Raw genomic sequence first — 21,060 nt, forward strand, 5'->3', positions numbered from 1 at the left:
CTAAAATACATAAATAAACGGATCTTTAAAAAAAAAAAAAAAAAAAAAAAAAGGTTGGATGGATATGTAGTACATGCCTTAATCCCAGGAAGCAAAGGCAGGCAGGCTACAGAGATGGCTCAGCAGTTAAGAGCCCTGCCTATGCCGGGCAGTGGTGGTGTATGACTTTAATCCCAGCACCTGGGAGGCAGAGGCAGGTGGATTTCTGAGTTTGAGGCCAGTCTGGTCTACTGAGTGAGTTCCAGGACAGCCAGGGCTACACAGAGAAACCCTGTCTCGAAAAACAAAACAAAACAAACAAACAAACAAAAACAAAAAGCCCTGCCTACTCTTTCAGAGAACAGTTTCCCAACATCCTCATTTGGCAGTTAAGAGTTGAGATTGGTCGCAAGGCTGGTGCAGGATAACTCTGACATGAATCTTTCTGAAGTACTTAGTGTGCCTCCCATGTGGGGGGTACACTGATTCTATCCAGTGAGGTCTGTAATCAAAAAAAGTCAGCCAAAGAGCCCACAGGGAATTAGCTGTTCTCTCTACAAACCAGGTTCAAGGTAGGCATCACCTTTGGCCAGCTAACATCAAGTAGAAATCTCTTTCTATAGCACAGAAGCATAAAGCCCGCTTCCTTCTTAGCTGGTTAATATATATATATATATATATATATATATATGTGTGTGTGTGTGTGTGTGTGTGTGTGTGTGTGTGTGTAAGTTCACAGTCCACACACTTGGTATGCTAATAAAATAATTTATTATTTGGTGAATAAAAAATCCGTGTTTGTTCTTGCTCATGTCATCAAAAATATCAAAGTGCTTCAGCCAGACACGACCCATTTGGAATTATGAATGAATTATAAATGCCCTTCTGGTTATGCCAGAGTGAGTGAGATCTTCACGTTGCCCCTCACAGACTGTTGTGGTTTACAGACTTCTGACTGATCCTTCTTCCTGGTGACATGAAGGTGACACAGCTACTCCATCAAGAGCAGGTACTTCTTTGGAAAAGTCTTTCTTTAGGGAGCAGCTCTCATCTCTGTGAATAGGAGGGTGCAGAGATGGACTGGCCTCTGGGCGTGGCTCTGCCACCTCTATAGATGCAGATAGATGCAGTCAGTAAGCTTCCACTAGTTGGAGGGGGGAAGGGGGAGTCCTTAGGGATCTGAAAAGAAATGAAACAAGTTAATGCCAAGATAAGTAAACTGGAAATGGAATAGAAGAAACATCCATCCACCTTCCCATTAAAAACCAGGTGGCCAGGCTGGAGAGATGGCTCAGTGGTTAAGTGCACTGGCACCTCTTTCAGAGGTCCTGAGTTCAATTCCCAGCAACCACATGATGGCTCACAGCCTGATGCCCTCTTCTGGTGTTCTGTCTTGACATCCCCCCCCCCCCAAATAAAACCATCACTGTATTTTTTAAAAGGTCATTTTAATTAAAAAACAGTCATATGTTAAGAAGTGTAGAATCTGGTCTACAGAGTGAGTTCCAGGACAGCCAGGGCTATAGAGAGAAACCCTGTCTCGAGAAAAAAAAAAAGTGTACACTTGTCTCTTTTGTCTGGCACCTGACTACCCGGTGGGTGCCTGCCACCTGGCTTTTGTTGCGTTGTTTGAAGTTAGGGTGTCATGTCTATGGTCAGATCTACTGGCCTTGAGCTCCAGGTCACTCGCTTTCATCAGCCTCTGAGGGCTGGGATTACAAGCAGGAGCCACTACACCTGGCTAGACCCTTTCGTATGAGAAGGTTTTCTTTACCTTTAGCAGCGGGAATCAAAGGAAAGTCCATTTCCAGCTTTTGAACATCAGAGTGCTGTCTCTGCGGGTCTATTAACGGCAGCAACTCTCCACAGCGGGAATCCAGCTTCAGGCAAGCTAAATCATCAGACCGTGTGGGTCCGATGTTCAGAATGGCGATCGGGAGCTTCTTCTCCCGGGCAGTGAGGATGAACCTGTAACCGGAGTACACCTGCCCGGGCAGATCGGAGTAATCGCTCTAGATTGGGGGAAAAGAACCACCCCGCACCCTCAGAAACAAAATGAACAAACATAAAAGGATAAAGAGGAACCGAGGGGCTGGTGAGACAGCTCAGCAGGGAAAGGGGCTTGCCACCATGCCGGCTAACCCGAGTTCAATCCCCCAAACCCCACACGATGAAAGGCGAGAAGAGGAGCCCTGACCCCCACCAAGTTGTCCTCTGACCTACACACAAACATACACAAACATACACATACGCATGCGCACACAAGCACACAGGCGCGGAGGCTGAGAAATGAAACCCAGATAAGAGGGTACCTCTAGTTCTCACACTGTAAGATGGGTAAGGGCAAATGCCACCCTGACAGAGTCAGGTACCTGCAGCGACGATCCCACCACCAGCAGGGAGTCGGCCTCTTTCACGCGCTGGTGCACGAAGTCAACCTTATCTGGGTTCACTGTGTCCCCAAAGAAAACGACGTCCGGTTTCAGAGGGCCGCCGCATCGATCACAGCACGGGACCCGAAAGCTCCGGACCTGCTCCTCAGTGAGGAACACGTCGCCATCGGGGGCCACCCCCTGCGCCTCAGCGCTCCAGCTGGGGTTCAGGGCTTGGAAGCGGTCCTGCAGCTCCCTGCGGGCAGTCTGCTCCCCACAGTTCAGGCACAGGACTCTAAAAACAAATATGAAATCCGCTGAATATAGTTCCTGGGGGATACGAAGCTGACAGAGCAACCCGACCATTTTCAGCACCCACCCCACATCCCCCGCGGGTGTGTGTGTGAAACCAGTCACTTTCTTTTCCTAGTGCCAACCTCCAAACCCGCCCCATCTTAGGGCATCCAAGTGTTCTCCTTTCTCTCCTTTGCAAGCTTCTAGAATAGTGGTTCTCAACCTGTGAGTGGAGACCCCCTGGGTCACCTAGGACCATCAGGAAACGCTCATAGTGGGCTAGCCAGATGGCTCAGCGGTTAAGAGCACCGGTTGCTCTTCAAGAGGTCCTGAGTTCAATTCCCAGCAACCACATGGTGGCTCACAACTATCTGTAATAGCATCTGATGCCCTCTTCTGATGTGTCTAAAGACAGCTACAGTGTACTCATAAATAACAAATAAATAAAAATTAAAAAAAGAAAGCATGTATACTTACATTACGATTCATATCCCCAGCAAAATTACAGTTACAAAGTAGGCTGCACCATAACCCAATGTATTAGAGGGTTGCTGTGTTAAGGTTGAACCCCACTGTTATAAAACAATGTACTCCATTTGCATGGTTTTGTACAGAACATATCAACATATACTCTACACTCATCCCCTTAGTACACAATCCCCTGCCTCCCCACACTTGCTCTGTCAATTACAGTAACTGTCACTACCACTCCATTTAAAGACACTTTTTGAAGGGTTGAGATGCCATTAGGTTGGCAGCATTCTTACCTACTATGCACAAAGAAAGCCCTGGGTTGGATCCCCAGCACCCCCTAAAAGCTAGGTGTGGTGCCCCACACTTGTAACCCCAGCAGTCAGGAGGTAGAAGCAGGAGGATCAGAAATTTCAGGTTACCTTAAGAAATTAAAAGAAGACGGCTCACTTGAAAAACTGCTTGCTGTGCACACAAGAACCTGAGTTCAGACCCCAGCACCCATGTAAAAGGAAAGGCCTATTGCCTCAACTCTGGGGAGCAGAGACAGGAGGATACCTGGGACTTGCCAGCTGGTAAACTGGTGGAGACAAGGAAGGAAGACATTTCCACCTCTGGTCCCCACACGTGCTCACATACCAGAATATACACAAATACAAAGTGTCCAGATCATCCTTAGCCATGAAGCAAGTTCCAAGGCAGCCAGGGATATATGAGGCCCTGCCTCAAGAAAGGGGGCCAGGAGTGGTGGTGGCGAACACCTTAATCCCAGCACTCAGGAGGCAGAGGCAGGAGTAACTTTCTGAGTTCAAGGCTAGCCTGGTCTACAGAGTGAGTTCCAGGACATCCATGACAGAGACACTCTGTCACAAAAACAAACAAACAAACAAGAAGAGGAGGAAGAGGAGAAGGAAGAAAAGGGAAGAGGAGGAAGAAAAGAAGGAGAAGGAGGAAGAGGAAGGAGAAGAAGAGGAGAAGGAGGCGGTGGAGGAAGAGATAATTCTTTTTTTTCAAACCAAACTCAGGGTTAACAACACTAGCCACCATCCTCACGGTGGCTCTTTCTGTATAGATAACTCTGAAATACATTCTAGATGGAGAGTCACCACAGGATGCGGCCCCACCCACTTTATTATCTCCCTAGTGCTGGGAGACTGAGCCCAGAGCTTTGCACGTGTGAGCACTGCACCAGGGGCCACGAGCCCGCCAGAGAGCATCCTCTCCTGGCTTGCTCTCTCTCTCTGCTTCCGTCCCTACTTCCTCTCTCAGTTCACTGGGCCTAACTCCAAAGCCAACAACTTGCTCAGGAAGCTTTTGCTCCAGGTCGAAGACAATCTAAGTCCAGACAGCCAGGGGCCGTTCCCCTGGGGGACCACACGTCTTCTTCTGGCCAAACCCTGCGGACTTTTGCACCTGTGCATGCATCCGTGGAGCTCCGTCAGCCTCTGATTCCCGGCCTTGGAATGCAAAGCATCCACGTTCTGGGTCACCAACCAGTGTAGCTTCCCAAGTTTCTCCCAGTTGCTCAGGGCCCAGTGTGCTGGGTTGGGTTGGTGAGAGGAGAACTGAGGCCAGCCCACAAAGTTTCGGGCCCAATACCGCTGGCGGACCGGAGCACTGCGGATGAAATCTATGTGCTGGATGGGTCTCCGGTCAGTGCGGGCGTAAAGTCCCACCTTTTCTGACCTGTAGTCTGGGATCCCGGACTCGGTGGAGATTCCGGCGCCAGTCATCACTAGCAGTCTCTTGGAAAGGCTAATAAAGCGCTGTAACTCTTTGATCTTTTCAGGGTCCAAAGGAGGGCTGGGCGGTACAAATAACCCCGTGGATCCATGAGACCGCGGCCGGCTGAGGTGGGTGATCCAACGGCCCTTTGTCGGCCTGAAAGTCAATCCACTCATTCTTATTCTGGAGAAAAAGAAATCCATGACAAAAGCTGAGTTTTACAAATGGACAGATGGACAGACAACCTATCCACTCAAGGGAGTACCATTCAACTATGAAAATTTTGCCACGGGGGCCCATGTCTGGAATTACAACACTGGGGAAATAGAAGGGAGGTTCTTCCAGAAGACCAGGTGCTGGGCTCAATCCTCAGCGCCTGAAATGGTGGCTTACAACCATCTTTAAAAAAAGATTTATTCCTTTATCTCATGTATGTGGGTACACTGTCGCTGTCTTCAGACACACCAGAAAAGGGCATAAAATCCCATTACAGATGGTTGTGAACCACCATGTGGTTGCTGGGAATTGAACTCAGGACCTCTGGAAGAACAGTCAGTGAGTGTTCTTAACCACTGAGCCATCTCTCCAGCCTGCTTACGGCCATCTTTAACTCCAGTTTCAGGTCCTCTTCTGTGCTCTGCAAGCAACGTTAACAAAAGTGGTGTGCAAATACATGTGCAGGTAAAATACCCAAACACGTAAAAGAAAATTTAATTTAAAAAATGAAGTATTTAAAAAAAAAAAACAAACTTTTTAAAATGTCTGTTTATTTTATGTATATGAATGCTCAGCCAGGCAGTGGTGGCCCACGCCTTTAATCCCAGCACTTGGGAGGCAGAGGGAGGCGGATCTCTGAGTTTGAGGACAGCCTGGTCTACAGAGTGAGTTCCAGGACTACACAGAGAAACTCTTTCTCAGAAAAACAACCACAGACACCTGCATCCCAGAAGAGGGAATCAGACCTCATCAGAGATGGTTGTGAGCCACCATGTGGTTGCTGGGAATTGAACTCAGGACCTCTGGAAGAGCAGGGAGTGCTCTTAACCGCTGAACCAGCTCTCCAGCCCTAAAAAAACACGCTTTTAATAGCCCATTATTTTTCACCTGTTACTATGTAAACATGTTATAGTAATATTTATACTTTTGTTAATATTATCCCTCAAGGGACTGTTAGTTCTATAACTCTACTTGGTTTAAATCAGATGATGATGGTAATTTGAGACAGAATTCCCTGTAGCCCAGGTCAAGGAATACAGGGCACACCCAACTAAACTGAATTATCTCATTTCTCCAAGAGATATTGGAATTCTAATATGTCAGGGTTTTTTTTTTGGGGGGGGGGGGTTGTTGTTTGTTTGTTTGTTTGTTTGTTTCTACACGGTGCTGGGTATCAGATCCAGGGCCTCTGGGACGCTAGGTAATCACTCTGTTTATCTTGCATTGTAAATTCTGCTACTTGGACACAGAAAAAGACAAGGCACACACACTTGCCTGTCTGGTTTTCTAGTTGTAAAAATAAGCCTTTGACACAGTCTTTGATAGAATGCAGGAATTATCTGGTTGACAGGCACACGTTTTAGGCTACCCGTGAGCTCAGGACCCTGTTTTCTCCATGACACTCCCCAGCTACACGGGAACAGCTAAACAGTCGGGTTTTGCTGAGACAAATCCTCCGGGTCCCCTCGAGAACAAAGAGGACAAATGAAATCCCTTGTGAGAATGCTCAGTGGGAAACCAACAGCCAGATCAGAACACTTACCTTCTCACCCAACAGTGGGACTAGCTTCTCACATGTGCATCTTGGGAAGTGTAGTCCACGAAGCCGATATAATTGGAGGAAAACTACAAGTCCCAGAATCCTACGTGTCTCCCACACCAAGATTTTACAGGCGCTTCTCCATCGACTTCCGTCTGTCTTTCCTGCTCAGCTCGGTTAAGGTTTCGAGTGTGCTGCTGACACCTGAGGCAATGATTGCCTTTTGAGGTTTTTGTGTTTGTTTATCTGGCTTGGGTTGTTTGCTGAGAGAGAGTTTCACGTGGCCTAGTCTGACTACAAATTCCTGATCCTCCTGGCTCCACCTCACCAGTGCTGACATTAGAGGCTTCTGCCACCATGGCCCGCAAAGAAGTGGTTAATATTTCCCGTGTTCTGTGTGCAAAATAGGATCCAAACGGACCTAATTTAGGAATTCGCTCTCTTAAAGAAATTCTTTTACTGGCAGCACAGGACAATAACCTCTGCAATTCAGTAGGCTGAGGCGGAAGAATTACGAGTTCAAGACCAGTCTGGGTAATTCAGTGAGACTTGGGTCTCAAAATAATACTGTAAGAGAGCTGGGGCTATAACTCAGGGGTAGCGCGTTAGCCTAGCCCTGGGTAGGTCTGAGTTCATACTAATGGGCATTTCTCCACCAAAGACGCTTTTTTAAAATAGATTTTTTTTTAAATGTGTGTGCGTGTTTTGCACACAGGAGCTCCTAAAGGCTGGAAGACAGCGTCAGATCTCCTGGAATTTGAGTGACAGCCGGTTGTGCACTGCTATGTAGGTGCTGGGGATGGAATCTGAGTCCTCTGCAAAGAGCAGTGGTGCTGTTAACCTGTGAGCCGTCTCTCCGGCTTCCCCCTCTCCTCCCCAAAAGACCCTTTCTTTTTGTTTTTTGCTTTTCGAGACGGGGTTTCGCTGTGTAGTCTGACACTTTTAATAATAAATAATTGCCCCCTTTCTGTTTTGTTTGTTTTCTTTTGTTTTGTTTTTAAGACAGGTTCTCACTGTGTAGCCTTGGCTGGCCTGGAACTTGTAGACCAGGATTGGCCTTGAACTGATGGAGATTCGCCTGCCTCTTCTTCCCTAGAACATCCATGAACAGTGTGTTCATCTGTCACCACGGTCGGCAGATTTGACTTGTTTTCCTCTTATAAATACCCATGTTCTCTTCCATTACAAAATAATTAAATTTCCTGCTATAAGTTAAATATTGATAGGGGCCTGCCAGGTGTCTAGGCAGGTGAAGCTTTGACAGGAGCTTGACAACCCAGCTTTGATCCCTGGGACCTACATAAGTGTGCGAGGAGAGAGCCAACTCCGCTGTTGGCCGACATGCACACACAGTATTTTTTATTCTAAAAAGCAAAATAGATCATGGGTGCTAGAGAGATGGCCTTGAGGTTCAGAAATAAACCCAACCATGAGAATACGTCTGGATTCCAGTACCCGAGCAAGCACAGAGAGATTGGATGGCTGGTGCTTGCTTGCTCTCAGCCTGGTGGAAGAACTGGAGCTCTGTGTTTCTAGAGATGCTGTCAGATTCTGTCTCAGAAAGAATAAAGGAGGGAGTGATAAGGGGATCCCTGACACTCCCCTCTGGCCTCCGCTGATTCCCCAGCACATACACAGTACACCCCCCAACACACAACCAACTTGGATTATGAAGAAGTGTGTCCATGATTTGAAAATGGATGCTTTGGCAGCCAACACGAGCAGAGCCAAGTTTAAAGTACAGAGACTGGTACGTTCCCTCTCTTGACTTCGGAATTCTTTTTTGGCTTGCAGAGGATGACCTTCAGTTCTTCATCCTCCTGCCACCACCTTCTGGGTGCCAGAATCACAGGTGTGCACCAGCTCAGCTTTTTAACATTATTTCTTATGCTTTTTTTTATTAAATGAGCAACACAATGACTTGGTCTCGCTTACAGATTTTTATTTTGCTTTGGTTATTTACTATTATATTATTATTATTATTATTATTATTATTATTATTATTATTATTATTATTATTTGGTTTTCGTTGTTATGGTTGTTTTGGTTGTTTGTTTTGACAGTGTTACTCCACAGCCCAGGCCAACTTAGAACTCACTCTAGACCCAGGCCAGCTTCCAGCTTGCAGCTGTCCAGGCTGCCTTGCCGGGTTCAGGATTCTGACGTCATTGATTTAAAGGGAGGTCTGGGAATCTGCTGACTCATATTTTGGCCGCTCCTGAAGTAAAGCCAGCAAAATCTGCCGCTTTGTAACATTACTTTAAAATCAGACACCGCTAAGCACTTACCTTTAAGAATGTGAAGTGGCAGGGACCTTGTTAGACAGCTGCAGGACCCTTTCTCCCTATTCAATAGCTGATTGGGTGGGTCTTTATACTCAGTCGGGAGCTACGGGAGGAACTTCTGGTTTTCCCTGCTGTCTTCTGTCTTCATTGTCCGAAGGTGACTTCCCCTCCCTGTGAGATAAACTATGATCTCCAGAACAGGGGGCTTTGGGACCTGGAAGCAGACAAGTCCTGAGTCCCAGACAGGCTCTATTGGTGATGTTCATTTCATTTAGAAAACCGGAAAAAAAAAATTGGCCTTGAACTTTAAAATTCTCATAATGAGGGGCTGGGGAGATAGCCCAGTGGTTAGAGCACTAGCTGTTTTTCCAGAGGTCCTGAGTTCAATTCCCAGTACCCACATGGTGGCTCACAACCATCTATAGTGGAATCTGATGCCCTCTTTTGGCACATACATTGTACATGCAGAGAGAGAGAGAGAGAGAGAGAGAGAGAGAGAGAGAGAGAGAGAACTCATATACATAAAATAATAAATATTTTAATTTTTTTCTCATAATAAAACCAAAGGGGATGAGAGTGCCACTATCTTAATAGTCTCATAGATTTTTTTAAATATTTATTTACTGACGGTGGGCGGGCATACACATGCTGTGTGTTTCATCTGCACAGAAGTCAGAGGACTACCATCGAGAGTTGCTTTTCTACTTCTACTGTGTGGGACCCAGGGGTTGAACTCGGGCTTGGCAGCGGGTTTCTTTACCCATCTAACCACCTCACTGGTTTTCAATTTCCTGTTTAGTTTCTTTTTTGAGATACTTGAAATTGAACTCGGGGTCTGAAACATGGGATCTGAAGCATGCTCCCCAAACACTACCACGAAAGCTTCATCCCATGGGGGATTTGTTGTTGATTTTTTTTTGTTCAAGACAGGGTTTCTCTGTGTAACCTTGGCTGTCCTGGAACTCACTTTATAGACCAGGCTGGCCTTGAACTCAGAAATCTGCCTGCCTCTGCCTCCCAGGTACTGGGGTCAAAGGTGTGCGCCACCGCCCGGCTGCTCTTGAATTTTAATGAACAGCAAAGGTCAAGATCAAAGTGAGAAATATTCCTCGGGAAAGAAGTTCAGACACAGGGTTTGAACAGCTTCTACTTGCCAAAGTGAAAACAAGGCGGAGAAATTTACTTCATATTTCATCTGCTCAAGCATTGCTGGGTAATGAAGCCTTCTAGCTTCGGTCCTCAGAATTAAAGTCTTTTCACGGAAGGCTTAGGAAGCCCTTCATGTACAAACGTACATGGATTTAATTTCGTATACCACAAAAGACGTTGGGGTTGGTTTGGAGGCCTTTAATCTTCAGCCCTGGGAAGGCAGAGGCAGGAGGACAGCCTGGTCTACATAGCAAATTCCAAGCCAGTCAAGGCTACACAAATAGACCTTGTCTCAAAGCAATAAACAGAAACAAAAAAATCTTCACTTAGAATTGAACATAGAACTCCTATATAAGCCAGCGACTCCACTACTAGTATATACCCCAACAATTGAAGACAGCCGCTGGGCTGGTGAGATGGATTATGGGTAAGGCTTCCAAGCCTCCCCTGAATTCAATCCCTGGGACCCACATGGTGGAAGGAGAGAACTACTTCTCACAAGTTTTCCTTTGACCTAGGCACACTTACACACACACACACAAATTTAATAAAAAAAAAAAAAAAAGCCAGGCGGTGGTGGCGCACGCCTTTAATCCCAGCACTTGGGAGGCAGAGACAGGCGGATTTCTGAGTTCGAGGCCAGCCTGGTCTACAGAGTGAGTTCCAGGATAGCCAGGGCTACACAGAGAAACCCTGTCTCGAAAAACCAAAAAAAAAAAAAAAAAAAAAAAAAAAAAAAAAAAAAAAAAATTGGAGAACAGGAACTCAAACTGATACTTGGGCATCAATATCGGCATTATTTGTATTAGACCAAAAGTTCAAACAATCCAAGGGTGCACAGCCAATGAGTTTTACCTAAGGCGCCATTATCGCCGATTGAAGAATGAATGGTAAATAAAATTCCATTAGACGGAATATTATTGAACCATAAAAGGCATGAGATACCAGTATGGTCAAGTCATAAAAGGCTGAAGGGGCTGGAGAGAGACGCTCAGTGGTTTATGGCTGCTCTTGCAAAGAACCTGGGTTGGGCTCCCAGCACCCATATGGTGACTCACAAACGTGTAACTCCAGTTCCAGAGGATCTGATACCTTCTTCCGACTTCCACGGACACCAGACCTTCACTTGAGGCACACATGTACAAGTAAAACTCATACACATGAATACATCTTAACATAGGGTCTCTCGCGCGCGTTCTCTCTCTCTCTCTCTCTCATTTCTCTCCCTGTAGACAGGGTCTTTGCTGGCCTTGAATTCAGAGAGATTCATCTGTCTTTGCCTCCAGGTTCTAGCTCTTAAGGTATGTACCACCACGCCCAGCTTTTTGCAGCAAGTGAAACATAAACACTATGTGTTTTCAATTGTGTAAAGTCTCTAGTGTGAGAGCCTTTGCCACAGGCTGGCCATGAAAGTGGGCTAGGGAGCTCAGAATTTAATGCCTACGGAGTTTTAGTTAGGGAAGATCAGAAGGTTCTTAAGATGAGTGTGAGTGTAGGCAACGACACTGAAATTACCCTTAAGATAGTTAAAACTGTACATTTTATGTTATCTAGACTTTACACGCATATTTTCTAATGTATAAAGTCATAAACAAGAAAGCCTGCTTGGAAAAAAAGTGGTAACACTGAGCCAACTTAACTCCTTGACTCGGGCAGTTGCCTCCGGTTTCCCCTTTGCAGGCTCTGAGCCGAGTCTATTAGCATGTTCGCTCCCATAGTGCTTTGCTTCATTTCCTCCACGTAAACCTTAAATAAAACCAAGCACCTTCCTCCTTTCTATCACATAAAGAGCGCTATAAGATTGTATTTCTCGTTCTCATTTCCAGTGTTGCGATCATTGAAGGTTTTCCCGGTCGGCCTGAAACCCCCTTTTTGAAATAGGATCCACGTCTCCTAGGAACGCTGCGCTGGCGGGCCCGTTCTTCAGCTTTGCGCAGTGGCAGTATCGTAGCCAATGAGGTTTATCCGAGGCGCGATTATTGCTAATTGAAAACTTTTCCCAATACCCCGCCGTGACGACTTGCAATATAGTCGGCATTGGCAATTTTTGACAGTCTCTACGGAGACTGAATAATTGTGGTTAAAAAGAAAAAACCATTTATCTTACAACGTTTATCTGCATTCTCTTCTCTACCTGAAGCTTGAGCCTTATTTCGCTAGGTTTTTCTTTTAAGTCGTTTTTACTTTTACTGTAACGTTTTGTACTCGCGGTCTTCCGAAGGGTTATTTCCTTGAGATTTCCTCTTTTCAGTTTGTTGAGAACTTCTGTTATTCCTGGCTGCAAACAGTCCTATCTGCCTCCACCACTTTGAGAGACTCAACTTTGTATCCACGACTGGCCGGACGCTCGCAGCAATCCTCCTGCCTCCTTCCCCGGAGCGCTAAGGTTACAGACACACACCCGAAATCAGCTTCTGCATCGGACCACACATCTCATCTCATCCCTTCTGACTTACCCTCCTCCCGCCGCGGTTGCGCCTCCACCCGGGCCATCGCGATGACGTTAGCTCGATTTGCATAAGAGTCCCCAGCATCCCCAGCGACTGCCGCGTTGTTTGCAAAAACACGGACGTTCGGGCGCGAGATAACCCACGGACAGGAACATGTCCACGCAGATGACTTAGATGAAACAGCTGGGCTCGGTCCCCGTCACGGGGCTGAGCGTGGCGGTTGCGCGTGGGCTGACGCTCACCGTGACTGAGATAAGGGTTGTCAGGCCTGGGAGGCTGAGCGAGCACGTTCACTCGTCAGCTTTGCGCAGTGGCAGTATCGTAGCCAATGAGGTTTATCCGAGGCGCGATTATTGCTAATTGAAAACTTTTCCCAATACCCCGCCATGACGACTTGAAATATAGTCGGCATTGGCAATTTTTGACAGTCTCTACGGAGACTGAATAATTTCTGTATAAAAGTTAGGTTAGAAGCTTATTTTGCACCAATCTATCCTTTAAGTGATATTTCACTTTATATGGGTCTACTGTATTGATTACTTTAAGGCATTGCTTTGCTTTTTAGAGATGATGTAATATATAGTAAATATTATATTACAAACATATGAATACTGCAAGTAGTAGGACTTCTTATATCTTGTGTTAGCTCTTCCCGTGTGGACGCCGTTGTTTTGTGGTTGTACGTGTGTTGTTCTCCCTTCTTCTTCATTTGGGGTGGTGGGGATTGGATTGTATTTGTGTTCATCCCCCTGCCTCTGCATTCGTTTTTGGGGAGGCTTGTATTTGGCTTTATTCCTCTGCTTCTGCAGGCGGTAGGAACTGAGCCACCGGCTTGGTTTTTTTGGTTTTTTGTTTTTTCTTTCCACAATGCTTCCTCGCTAGCCAGATTTCCTCTACCTTTATTATTATCTCCTACCCCTTCCTCTTCCAAACCAGACCTGTGTGGGACACTGGTGTCTCCCATCAGGAGACTCCCGGGGTGTGGACGTTCGTGCCTGTCATCTCAGCACTTGGAAGACAGAAGCAGGAGGATCAGGAATACGTAGCAAGTTCGTAGCAAGTTCGAGACTAACAACAAACAAAAGACGGTCCTCTGACAAGCAAGTATTCCAGAACCAGCCAAAGTAACACTGCTGATAATTTTAAAAGTGATTAACCAAACTAAATGAGCATCCCGATCTGGTACGATGGCACAGCCTACATCCCAGGAGCTCGAAGGCAGGAGGATCAAAGCTCAAAGTTGACCAGGTAAGAAGAGTTTGCGTCAGGCCTGAGAGCCTGAGTTCCATCCTCAGCTCCCACAATGCGGCGGGAAAGAATGGGTCTTGCAGTTGTCCTCTGAGCTCCACATACGGACAGCGACGCAACGGCGCTTACAGGCATGTGCACACACACAATAAAGAAATAATCGTATGCTTAATTTTTTTTTTTATCTAAAATAAAGAACTTCATGAACACCAGTGCTTCTCACAATTAGGATAAAACATTGATTCTGGTGCTTTAGACTACAAATGTCTTCCTGACACACTCGAGTATTGGGCTCGTTGGATGTCAGTGAAGCTCTGGGACGGAAGCCCGAGTTTTAAAAAGAACTCGACAGGACCTCGTCATGTAGCCCTGCTTGATCCGCCGGCCTCTGCCTCTCAAGTGCTCCACCTTGAACACATTCTTTTTTTAAAAGAGATCATTAAAAAAAAATTTTTAAGACGTTATTTAAAAACAAAATATGAAAATACAGAGGTAACCGGCGAGGTAGCTCAGTGGATAGAAGTGCAAGCCTAATTAATGCCTGGAACCCATGGAAGAAGAAACTGGCTGCAGCCAACTGTCCTTTGACTTCCACACGTGAGCACCTGAACTCACACACTGATAATAATAAACAAAATTAGTAATAGTAACAGAGAGGGCTGGGCTATATCTCAATGGTAGAACACTTGTCTCACCTGCCTCATTAGCATATCACTGCTAAATATGGATATATAATTAACATATGCACCTAAGGCTGTCTCTGGTGTCCCACACTTTCAATCCTAGCACTGGCAAAAGCAGTCAGATCTCTGTGAGTGCAAGTCTACAGAGTGACTTTCAGTGAGATCCTGTCTCAAAAAAAAAAAAAAAAAAAAAAACAAACACGGGCTGGAGGGATGGCTCAGTGGTTAAGAGCACTGGCTGCTCCTCCAGAGGTCCTGAGTTCAATTCCCAGCAACCACAAGGTGGCTCACAATGGGATCTGATGACCTCTTCTGGTGTGTCTGAATAGCCACCGTATACTCCTATACATAAAATAAATAAATCTTTAAAAAATACACACACATGCGTGTGTGTGTGTGTGTAAAATACAAATACACATATAATACAGAAGAAAAACTGCTTGTGGAAGGAATATAGAAAAACCACCTTGGAGAGGAATTTGCAATATCACTGAAGGATCAATGCAAGGACCCAGGTGAGATGTTTTTATTTGGGGTACATAACTTAAGGGGTGACAAAACGTTTCTCAGTAATATTAATAATATATTAATAATTAATATATTGTATATCAATTGTTTATATTTATATGTAATTAACAATATTTACATATAATTAATTATATTAATAATATAAAATATTAATAATATTTTTAGTAAAATGAGTCGAGGAGGCTAAGGGCTAGATATGCAAGGACAGAATAAGATTCCTTGAGAGGGGGTCTCACTACAGCCTCCTCAGCCTTCCAAGTGCTGAAATTTAGAATTGTGCGAGCTTTTTTTTTTTTTTTTTTTTTTAATTGTCCCAAAGGACACACGGTTTACTAGGCAGCTGCTGGGACATGAGCGGTTAGACTTGGCCACACACTCCTGCCTGCTTCTTTCCGGCGTAGGCGTCGGAGGAGTCCTCGGCGGCCCTGCTGAGCTCATCCTGAAAGCACTCCGCAAGGGTCTGGATGTTCCGGAAAGAGTCTGAGGAGCACCTGCGCACAGCAGCCAGATGGCCTGAATCACCAGGCGGGGACACACCCACAGCCCGCAGCCTCCGGTCCCGGCTCATCCAATGCCTGTTGAGTCTTCCCCAGGGGCCACTGCGGACGATGGCATTCATCAGGACCTGCAGAGGGATTTTTACCAGTGAGCAGGTGGGTGATCTCAAAGGCATGCTTGATTATGTGCACAGTCAGGAGCTTCGTGCATCACCACGGAGTTAGGGAGGTGCTACAGGATGGGAGGGGGTTCTGTGCTTTACATACCGCCCTCCCGTGGGGGTGGGGGTGGGGGTGGGGGTCTGTGCTTTACATACCGAGTGTGGGGCAGGAACTTTTCCAAGGCAATATAATCCTGAAGAGGATTGTGGATCTGCGCGTCATAACTGTTCCGTTTCCCAAAGAGCTCAATGCCCAGCGTCTCCCACTCGGTCATTCTGAGGACATAGACTCACCGTCCCATGCTGGCAAAAGTGGCTTAATTTACTATTAATTAGGGCTCAGCCTCTGGGAAGTTCGAGTTATACTATAGCAGATTGAGAATTCCAAATTACCTCTATCCACCTCAATGTGATTTCATTTTATATTATATTATTTTTCACAGGACATTAACTAGTATTTTGGGGAGGTGCTTTTTTTTTTTTTTTTTTTAAAATCTTGTTGCTAGCCGGGCAGTGGTGGCGCACGCCTTTAATCCCAGCACTTGGGAGGCAGAGGCAGGTGGATTTCTGAGTTCGAGGCCAGCCTGGTCTACAGAGTGAGCTCCAGGACAACCAGGACTACACAGAGAAACCCTGTCTCAAAAAAACAAACAAACAAAACAAACAAAAAAATCTGGCTGAAGGCAAGCCTACAGGGCATGTTCTTAATTAGTGATTGATGGGGAGGGCCCCGCCCATTGTGGGTGGAGCCATCCCTGGGCTGGTGGTTCTATAAGAAAGCAGGCTGAGCAAGCCATGGGGAGCAAGTCAGTAAGCAGCACCCCTTCATGGCCTCTGCATCCGCTCCTGCCTCCAGGTCCCTGTCCTGCTTGATTTTGTGTTAATTTTGTTTTGTTTTCTCAAATAAGAGACGGGGAATGAGATTCCCTGTTAGGAAGACAGGTGGGCCATGCTAGGTGATAAAGACAGCAGAGTTCCAAGATGGCGGATGGCTTCTTCCTCAAAGAGAGCAAAGTATGACAGCTTTTTGTCTCCCATCAGCAGGGGCTGCCCATAAACTGCCTCCACAAGTTTAAGGACATATCAAGACAGGTCACACAACAGTCTGGGGCAATCAACCATCCTTGCTTTCTTCAAACTCGGGAACCCTGAAGTAGGAAGAATCTTCTGGGGTTCTTTAAAACCCCCAGTCCTAAAGAAGACTGGAGTTTTCGGCTTCCGGAGTGGCCCCTCTGCTTTGCAGGGGTAAAAAACCCTATGTCTGCTGATTCCTCGATGCCCACGCGTGTGCTTCTGTCCGGGGTGCCTGAGTTCTCTCTGATTCTACCTGCTGTACTTCAGTTTTTCCTGCCTTTGAGTCCTTTAACTTGCAGAGAAAACAAACCCGAGCCAGACCTGCCCCCACCCCCAAGACTATCATTTCAAGACTATCAGTTTCACTATGTGGTTCTGGCAGGCCTGGGACTCACAGAGCTGTCCTTGCCCCACCTCCTACCCCACCACACCTGCCTATGGCTGCTAATACATGTTGTTTTACAGTGTTACAACTTCCACTCTCTTCCCACCAAGCCATGTGTCTTGGACACATTTTCCGTGTCAGCAACCAGTTTGGCTTTCTTCCTCTGTGGCTGCATCCTGCCAAGGTTAATCCATTCTGTTGATGGACATTTTTGTTGTCCAATGGGAACGTTGTAAGCAATGTTACAATGAATATCCTTGTGGCTACGTCATCCCTATGAGTCAGTCCCTCTGTGTGTGTGAAAGTGTGTGTGTGTCTCCTTCTCCCCCCTCTTTCTCTCCCTCTCCTTTTCCCTCCCACACCTCCCCCCCCACACACACACACAGTTTCTTGTAGCCTAGGCTAGCTTTGAACTCTCTATGTAACTGAAGATGGCCTTGAACTCCCGATCCTCTCACATCCATCTCCCAAGTGCTGGGATTACACACTGCGCCGGGCTTCCTTGTGGGACATTTTGTGAGGAATTTTCTATACCCGAGATTGCCACTTTAAGGACCATGTGGGGTTTTTTTGTTTTGTTTTGTTTTGTTAAGGCAGGCACACTTCCAATTTGGCATCTGAAAGCTCTCACTGATATATTTGGGCCAAAAGCCGTGAATGGAGAGATAAACACGGATATATAACACATATGGTTTTGTGTCTGTTTTAAAAGCCAGGGTCTTGCTATCTAGTCTAGGCTGGCCTTGAACTTCTGATCCTCTTGCCTCAACCTGCCAAGTACTGGGATCTCATGTGTAAGCCGCCCCCCCTCCCGCCCCCACCACCATTCTGACAGATCTGGGGAGGTCCGAAATGGAAGTTTTCTGTAGCTGTAGCACCTTCCCCTTGGAGAGTGGGAGAGCGAAGAGAACTGTACCCTTACTGTACCCGTACTGCCGCCTGTGAGATTAAGATCCCTTATCTGTTTGTCCTCCAGCGCCTTTCCAAGCTGGGAGCAGGGAGGAAGGCTGCTGGATTGGATGAAGTAATCTTTGTCTCTGAGGGAGGAGGAGGAGGCTTGGACCCATCCCAAACTGACCCTCTCCCCTTCATCAGGCACACACACACCTCCCACCTCCCACCTCCCACCTCCCACCTCCCACGCCGCTGTCTTCAGAGCTTGCCTTGGACCCACTGACTGACTCTGGGAAATGGGAACGGACTGGCTCCAGGGCTACCTCAGCGGAAGAAAGGGCCCAGCAGCCCCCAAACAATTTGCTCAGTGTTTAAGTGACTGCAGGATGTTTGCAAGAACCAGCTTCTAGGTTAAAAATATCCCATGCTGGAGGGGGCCTGAGTCTGTCCCAGAACAGAGCTGCCCCACAGCCTCAAGGCTTCTCTGTCACTCGGGGGAACTGAGGAGATCAATTGACCCCCGCCCCCCAATCACACTTTGAAGTCAGACTTTCTGTGTTCTAATCTGGCTCCATTATTCACTCACTCAGTGACCCCAGGCCACACAATTAGTGTCTCTGTGTCTTGGTGCCCGTGGCTATAGAAGGAATGTCCTGGTTCTCTCTCAGAGGCCATGGGCCTCTACCCTGTCTGCCAATTGCCTACAGGGCTTTTATTTTTTATTTTTTTATTTTTTTTAAATCCTGAGACACAGAAGAAGAGGAGGAAGAGAAAAAAAATCCTAATACCCAGACTACATTCCAGACCAATTAACTCAGAGTGTCTGGGGACTGGGTCTGGGCAAATAAGATACAGATAATAAATTTCCCAGGTAGTGATAAGGTGCCTCCAAGGCTGAACCATGGTGTGCTGCATAGGGAAGGAGCTTGCAGGAGCCCTGCCTAGCCCAGTGGAGAGATCGAGGAGCCAAGAATTCAAGTTCCAGTGGAAGTCCCAGAAGGCTGCCTGGAGGAGGGGGTAGGCAAGCTGTGAACTGAAGAAGAAGAGGGAGTTACCAGGACAAAGAGAACAGGGTGGATTCTTGCAGGGTTTTAAGCGTCTGGGGAGCCAGGAGTCTGGCTCTGGGAGGAGGTTCGTTCCTCTGTACTGGGCTCGAGCTTAGGGATAGAATGAAGTCTTTCTATGTCCTAGGTTCCAGATTCAGATCCTGAGGCTGGAGGTAAAGCAGAAGAAAGAAGGAAAACAGGGAGGAGGTGTGAGCCTCCGGTCTTCTGCTGAGGTCAGAGGTCATTGAGCATTACTGAGACCTGCTCTGGAAGCACAACAGTGATGTAGACCAGGGTTTTCAGGGGAGCCAAGCCCTTTCCAAGTGTGAGACAGCCTGGACTTTAGCCCGGCCTTCCCCCTTGTCAGCTCCGTGGCTGTGAGCAGGTGACTTCACTTATGAGCCTCAGTTTCCCAGTATGTAAACTAGGTGTGAACTGGGTGTGAAAGCCCAGGCCTATGGGAGACAGAGACCCTTGTGCTCAGTTAGGCTCTAGGGGAACCTGCAATGTTAAAGGGGGGGGGGGGGGAAGGACAGGGGGCGTGGTGTGGAGAGATGGGTCAGTGGGTTAAGAGCACTAGCTGCTCTTCCAGAGGACCCAGGTTCAATTCCCAGCACCCACATGGTGGCAAACAACTGTCCGTAACTCTAAGATCTGACACCTTCACACAGACATACATGCAGGCAAAACACCAATACATATAAAATAAAAATAAATAAATTTAAAAAACAACAACAACAAAAGAAAATCCACAAGCTTGTTTCTTCAAAGGAAGGGATGCACAACCGTTGTCCACCCATAAGGCTGGGAACAGACATGGTTAGTAGCCTGGTGACTTTTGCCCTACCCTCTGCTACACAATTATCACAAGCTTGTCAATCTATAGGCTCTATCTATATGTGATATATCTATCTATATCACATGTGGTCAACCTATATAGAACCCATCTCTATGAAGGATGCCACATGCAGTTTACAAGTTTTTGGGTTTTTTCTTATTTTATTTTCATTTGTTATTATTTATTTTATTTGTATGAGTACACTGTCGCTGTCTTCAGACACACCAGAAGAGGGCATCAGATCTCATTACGGATGGTTGTGAGCCACCAGGTGGTTGCCGGGAATTGAACTCAGGACCTCTGGAAGAGCAGTCAGTGCTCTTAACCTCCGAGCCATCTCTCCTTCCCAGTTTACAAGTTTTGATGTAGTCATGTCTTTGCTTTATTGTGCATATGGGATTGAGTTAACTGTCAACAGAGATGTTCTCATCAAACTGTGCTGTGCCTAAATATTCCTAAAATAGACTACTCGGGGTCAGACTCACAAAGCTTGAACCAGCACCAGCTACTTAGTCATGTTGCTTGCCTTCCTCAGATTGTTACTCTGCCGCCGGTGTGGCTGTCATGGTTACAGAGACCCCTGAACAGGCCTGTGATCCAGCATTTAGGAGGCTGAGGCAGGAGGATTGCCTGGTACAGAGAGAAGCTATCTCAAGAAGCTCCCTCTACAAAACAAACAAAGGGTATAAAACCTCTAGTAGATTTACATATTTATTCATTAGTTTATTGGTTGACTAATTTTTTTCATATGTTTAGGGTGTTTGTTTGCTTGTTTGCTTGTTTTTTTGAGACAGGGTTTCTCTATGAAGCCCTGGCTGTCCTGGAACTTAATCTGTAGGCCAGGCTGGCCTTAAACTCAGAGATCTGCCTGCTTCTTCTGCCTCCCAAGTGCTGAGATTAAAATTGTGTGCCACCATGCCTGACGTGTGTATAGGTGTTTTACCTGCATGTATATCTGTGTAATATGTGGGTTTCTTGGTGCCCACAGACATCAGAAGCAGGCCTTGGGTCCGCTAAAACTGTCGTCATGTATGGTTGTGAGCCACCATGTGGTTGCTGAGAATCAAACCCAGGGCTTCTGGAAGAGCAGCCAGTGCTCTTAGCCTCTGAGCCATCTCCCAGGACCTATAAGAATGTTCGTCTTTGAAACAGGAACTTCAAATAACTCAGGATAGCTTCTAATTCCGTGTAGAGAAAGACGACCTTGAACATCTGATCCTCCTGC

General features: G+C 46.5%; 1 protein-coding gene, 2 non-coding genes and 1 pseudogene across 8 annotated transcripts; 2 read left to right on the plus strand and 2 right to left on the minus strand.

Moving 5' to 3' along the window:
- Window positions 1-731: 731 nt before the first annotated feature.
- Window positions 732-12,599, minus strand: Sirt4 (sirtuin 4). Of its 6 annotated transcripts, XM_076922537.1 has the most exons (6): window positions 12,488-12,521; window positions 8,886-9,096; window positions 4,530-5,024; window positions 2,352-2,646; window positions 1,754-1,991; window positions 732-1,158 (listed from the first exon to the last, which is right to left on the minus strand). In XM_076922537.1, exons 3-6 carry the CDS (start codon window positions 5,015-5,017, stop codon window positions 1,151-1,153), a joined length of 1,029 nt encoding a protein of 342 aa, XP_076778652.1. In that variant the 5' UTR covers window positions 5,018-5,024; window positions 8,886-9,096; window positions 12,488-12,521; the 3' UTR covers window positions 732-1,150. The 6 variants fall into 6 exon arrangements, with proteins under 6 accessions (XP_076778652.1, XP_076778655.1, XP_076778653.1 ...); XM_076922540.1 differs by lacking the exon at window positions 8,886-9,096 and having other exon boundaries at window positions 1,754-1,964; window positions 12,488-12,599; XM_076922538.1 differs by lacking the exon at window positions 8,886-9,096 and having other exon boundaries at window positions 12,488-12,554.
- Window positions 11,957-12,097, plus strand: LOC143438308 (U4 spliceosomal RNA). The gene has a single exon (XR_013107249.1). It is a non-coding gene; the product is annotated as a U4 spliceosomal RNA (small nuclear RNA).
- LOC143437509 (small ribosomal subunit protein uS7 pseudogene) lies at window positions 12,218-15,873 on the minus strand (annotated as a pseudogene).
- On the plus strand, window positions 12,781-12,921 carry LOC143438301 (U4 spliceosomal RNA). Its single transcript, XR_013107242.1, has one exon. It is a non-coding gene; the product is annotated as a U4 spliceosomal RNA (small nuclear RNA).
- Window positions 15,874-21,060: the final 5,187 nt, after the last annotated feature.

The sequence above is a fragment of the Arvicanthis niloticus genome, chromosome 24 (genome assembly GCF_011762505.2).
Source record: "Arvicanthis niloticus isolate mArvNil1 chromosome 24, mArvNil1.pat.X, whole genome shotgun sequence".
NCBI classification, from domain to species: Eukaryota; Metazoa; Chordata; class Mammalia; order Rodentia; family Muridae; genus Arvicanthis; species Arvicanthis niloticus.

What these genes read in the sequence shown, in the direction of transcription:
- Sirt4 (XM_076922538.1), bottom strand. Translation starts at nt 5,017, where the DNA reads ATGAGTGGATTGACTTTCAGGCCGACAAAGGGCCGTTGGATCACCCAC. An exon ending in CTCCACGGATGCATGCACAG is followed by an intron (nt 2,647 to 4,529) that starts GTGCAAAAGTCC and finishes ATTTGTTTTTAG; the next exon opens with AGTCCTGTGCCTGAACTGTG. An exon ending in TGGTGGGATCGTCGCTGCAG is followed by an intron (nt 1,992 to 2,351) that starts GTACCTGACTCT and finishes CCCCCAATCTAG; the next exon opens with AGCGATTACTCCGATCTGCC.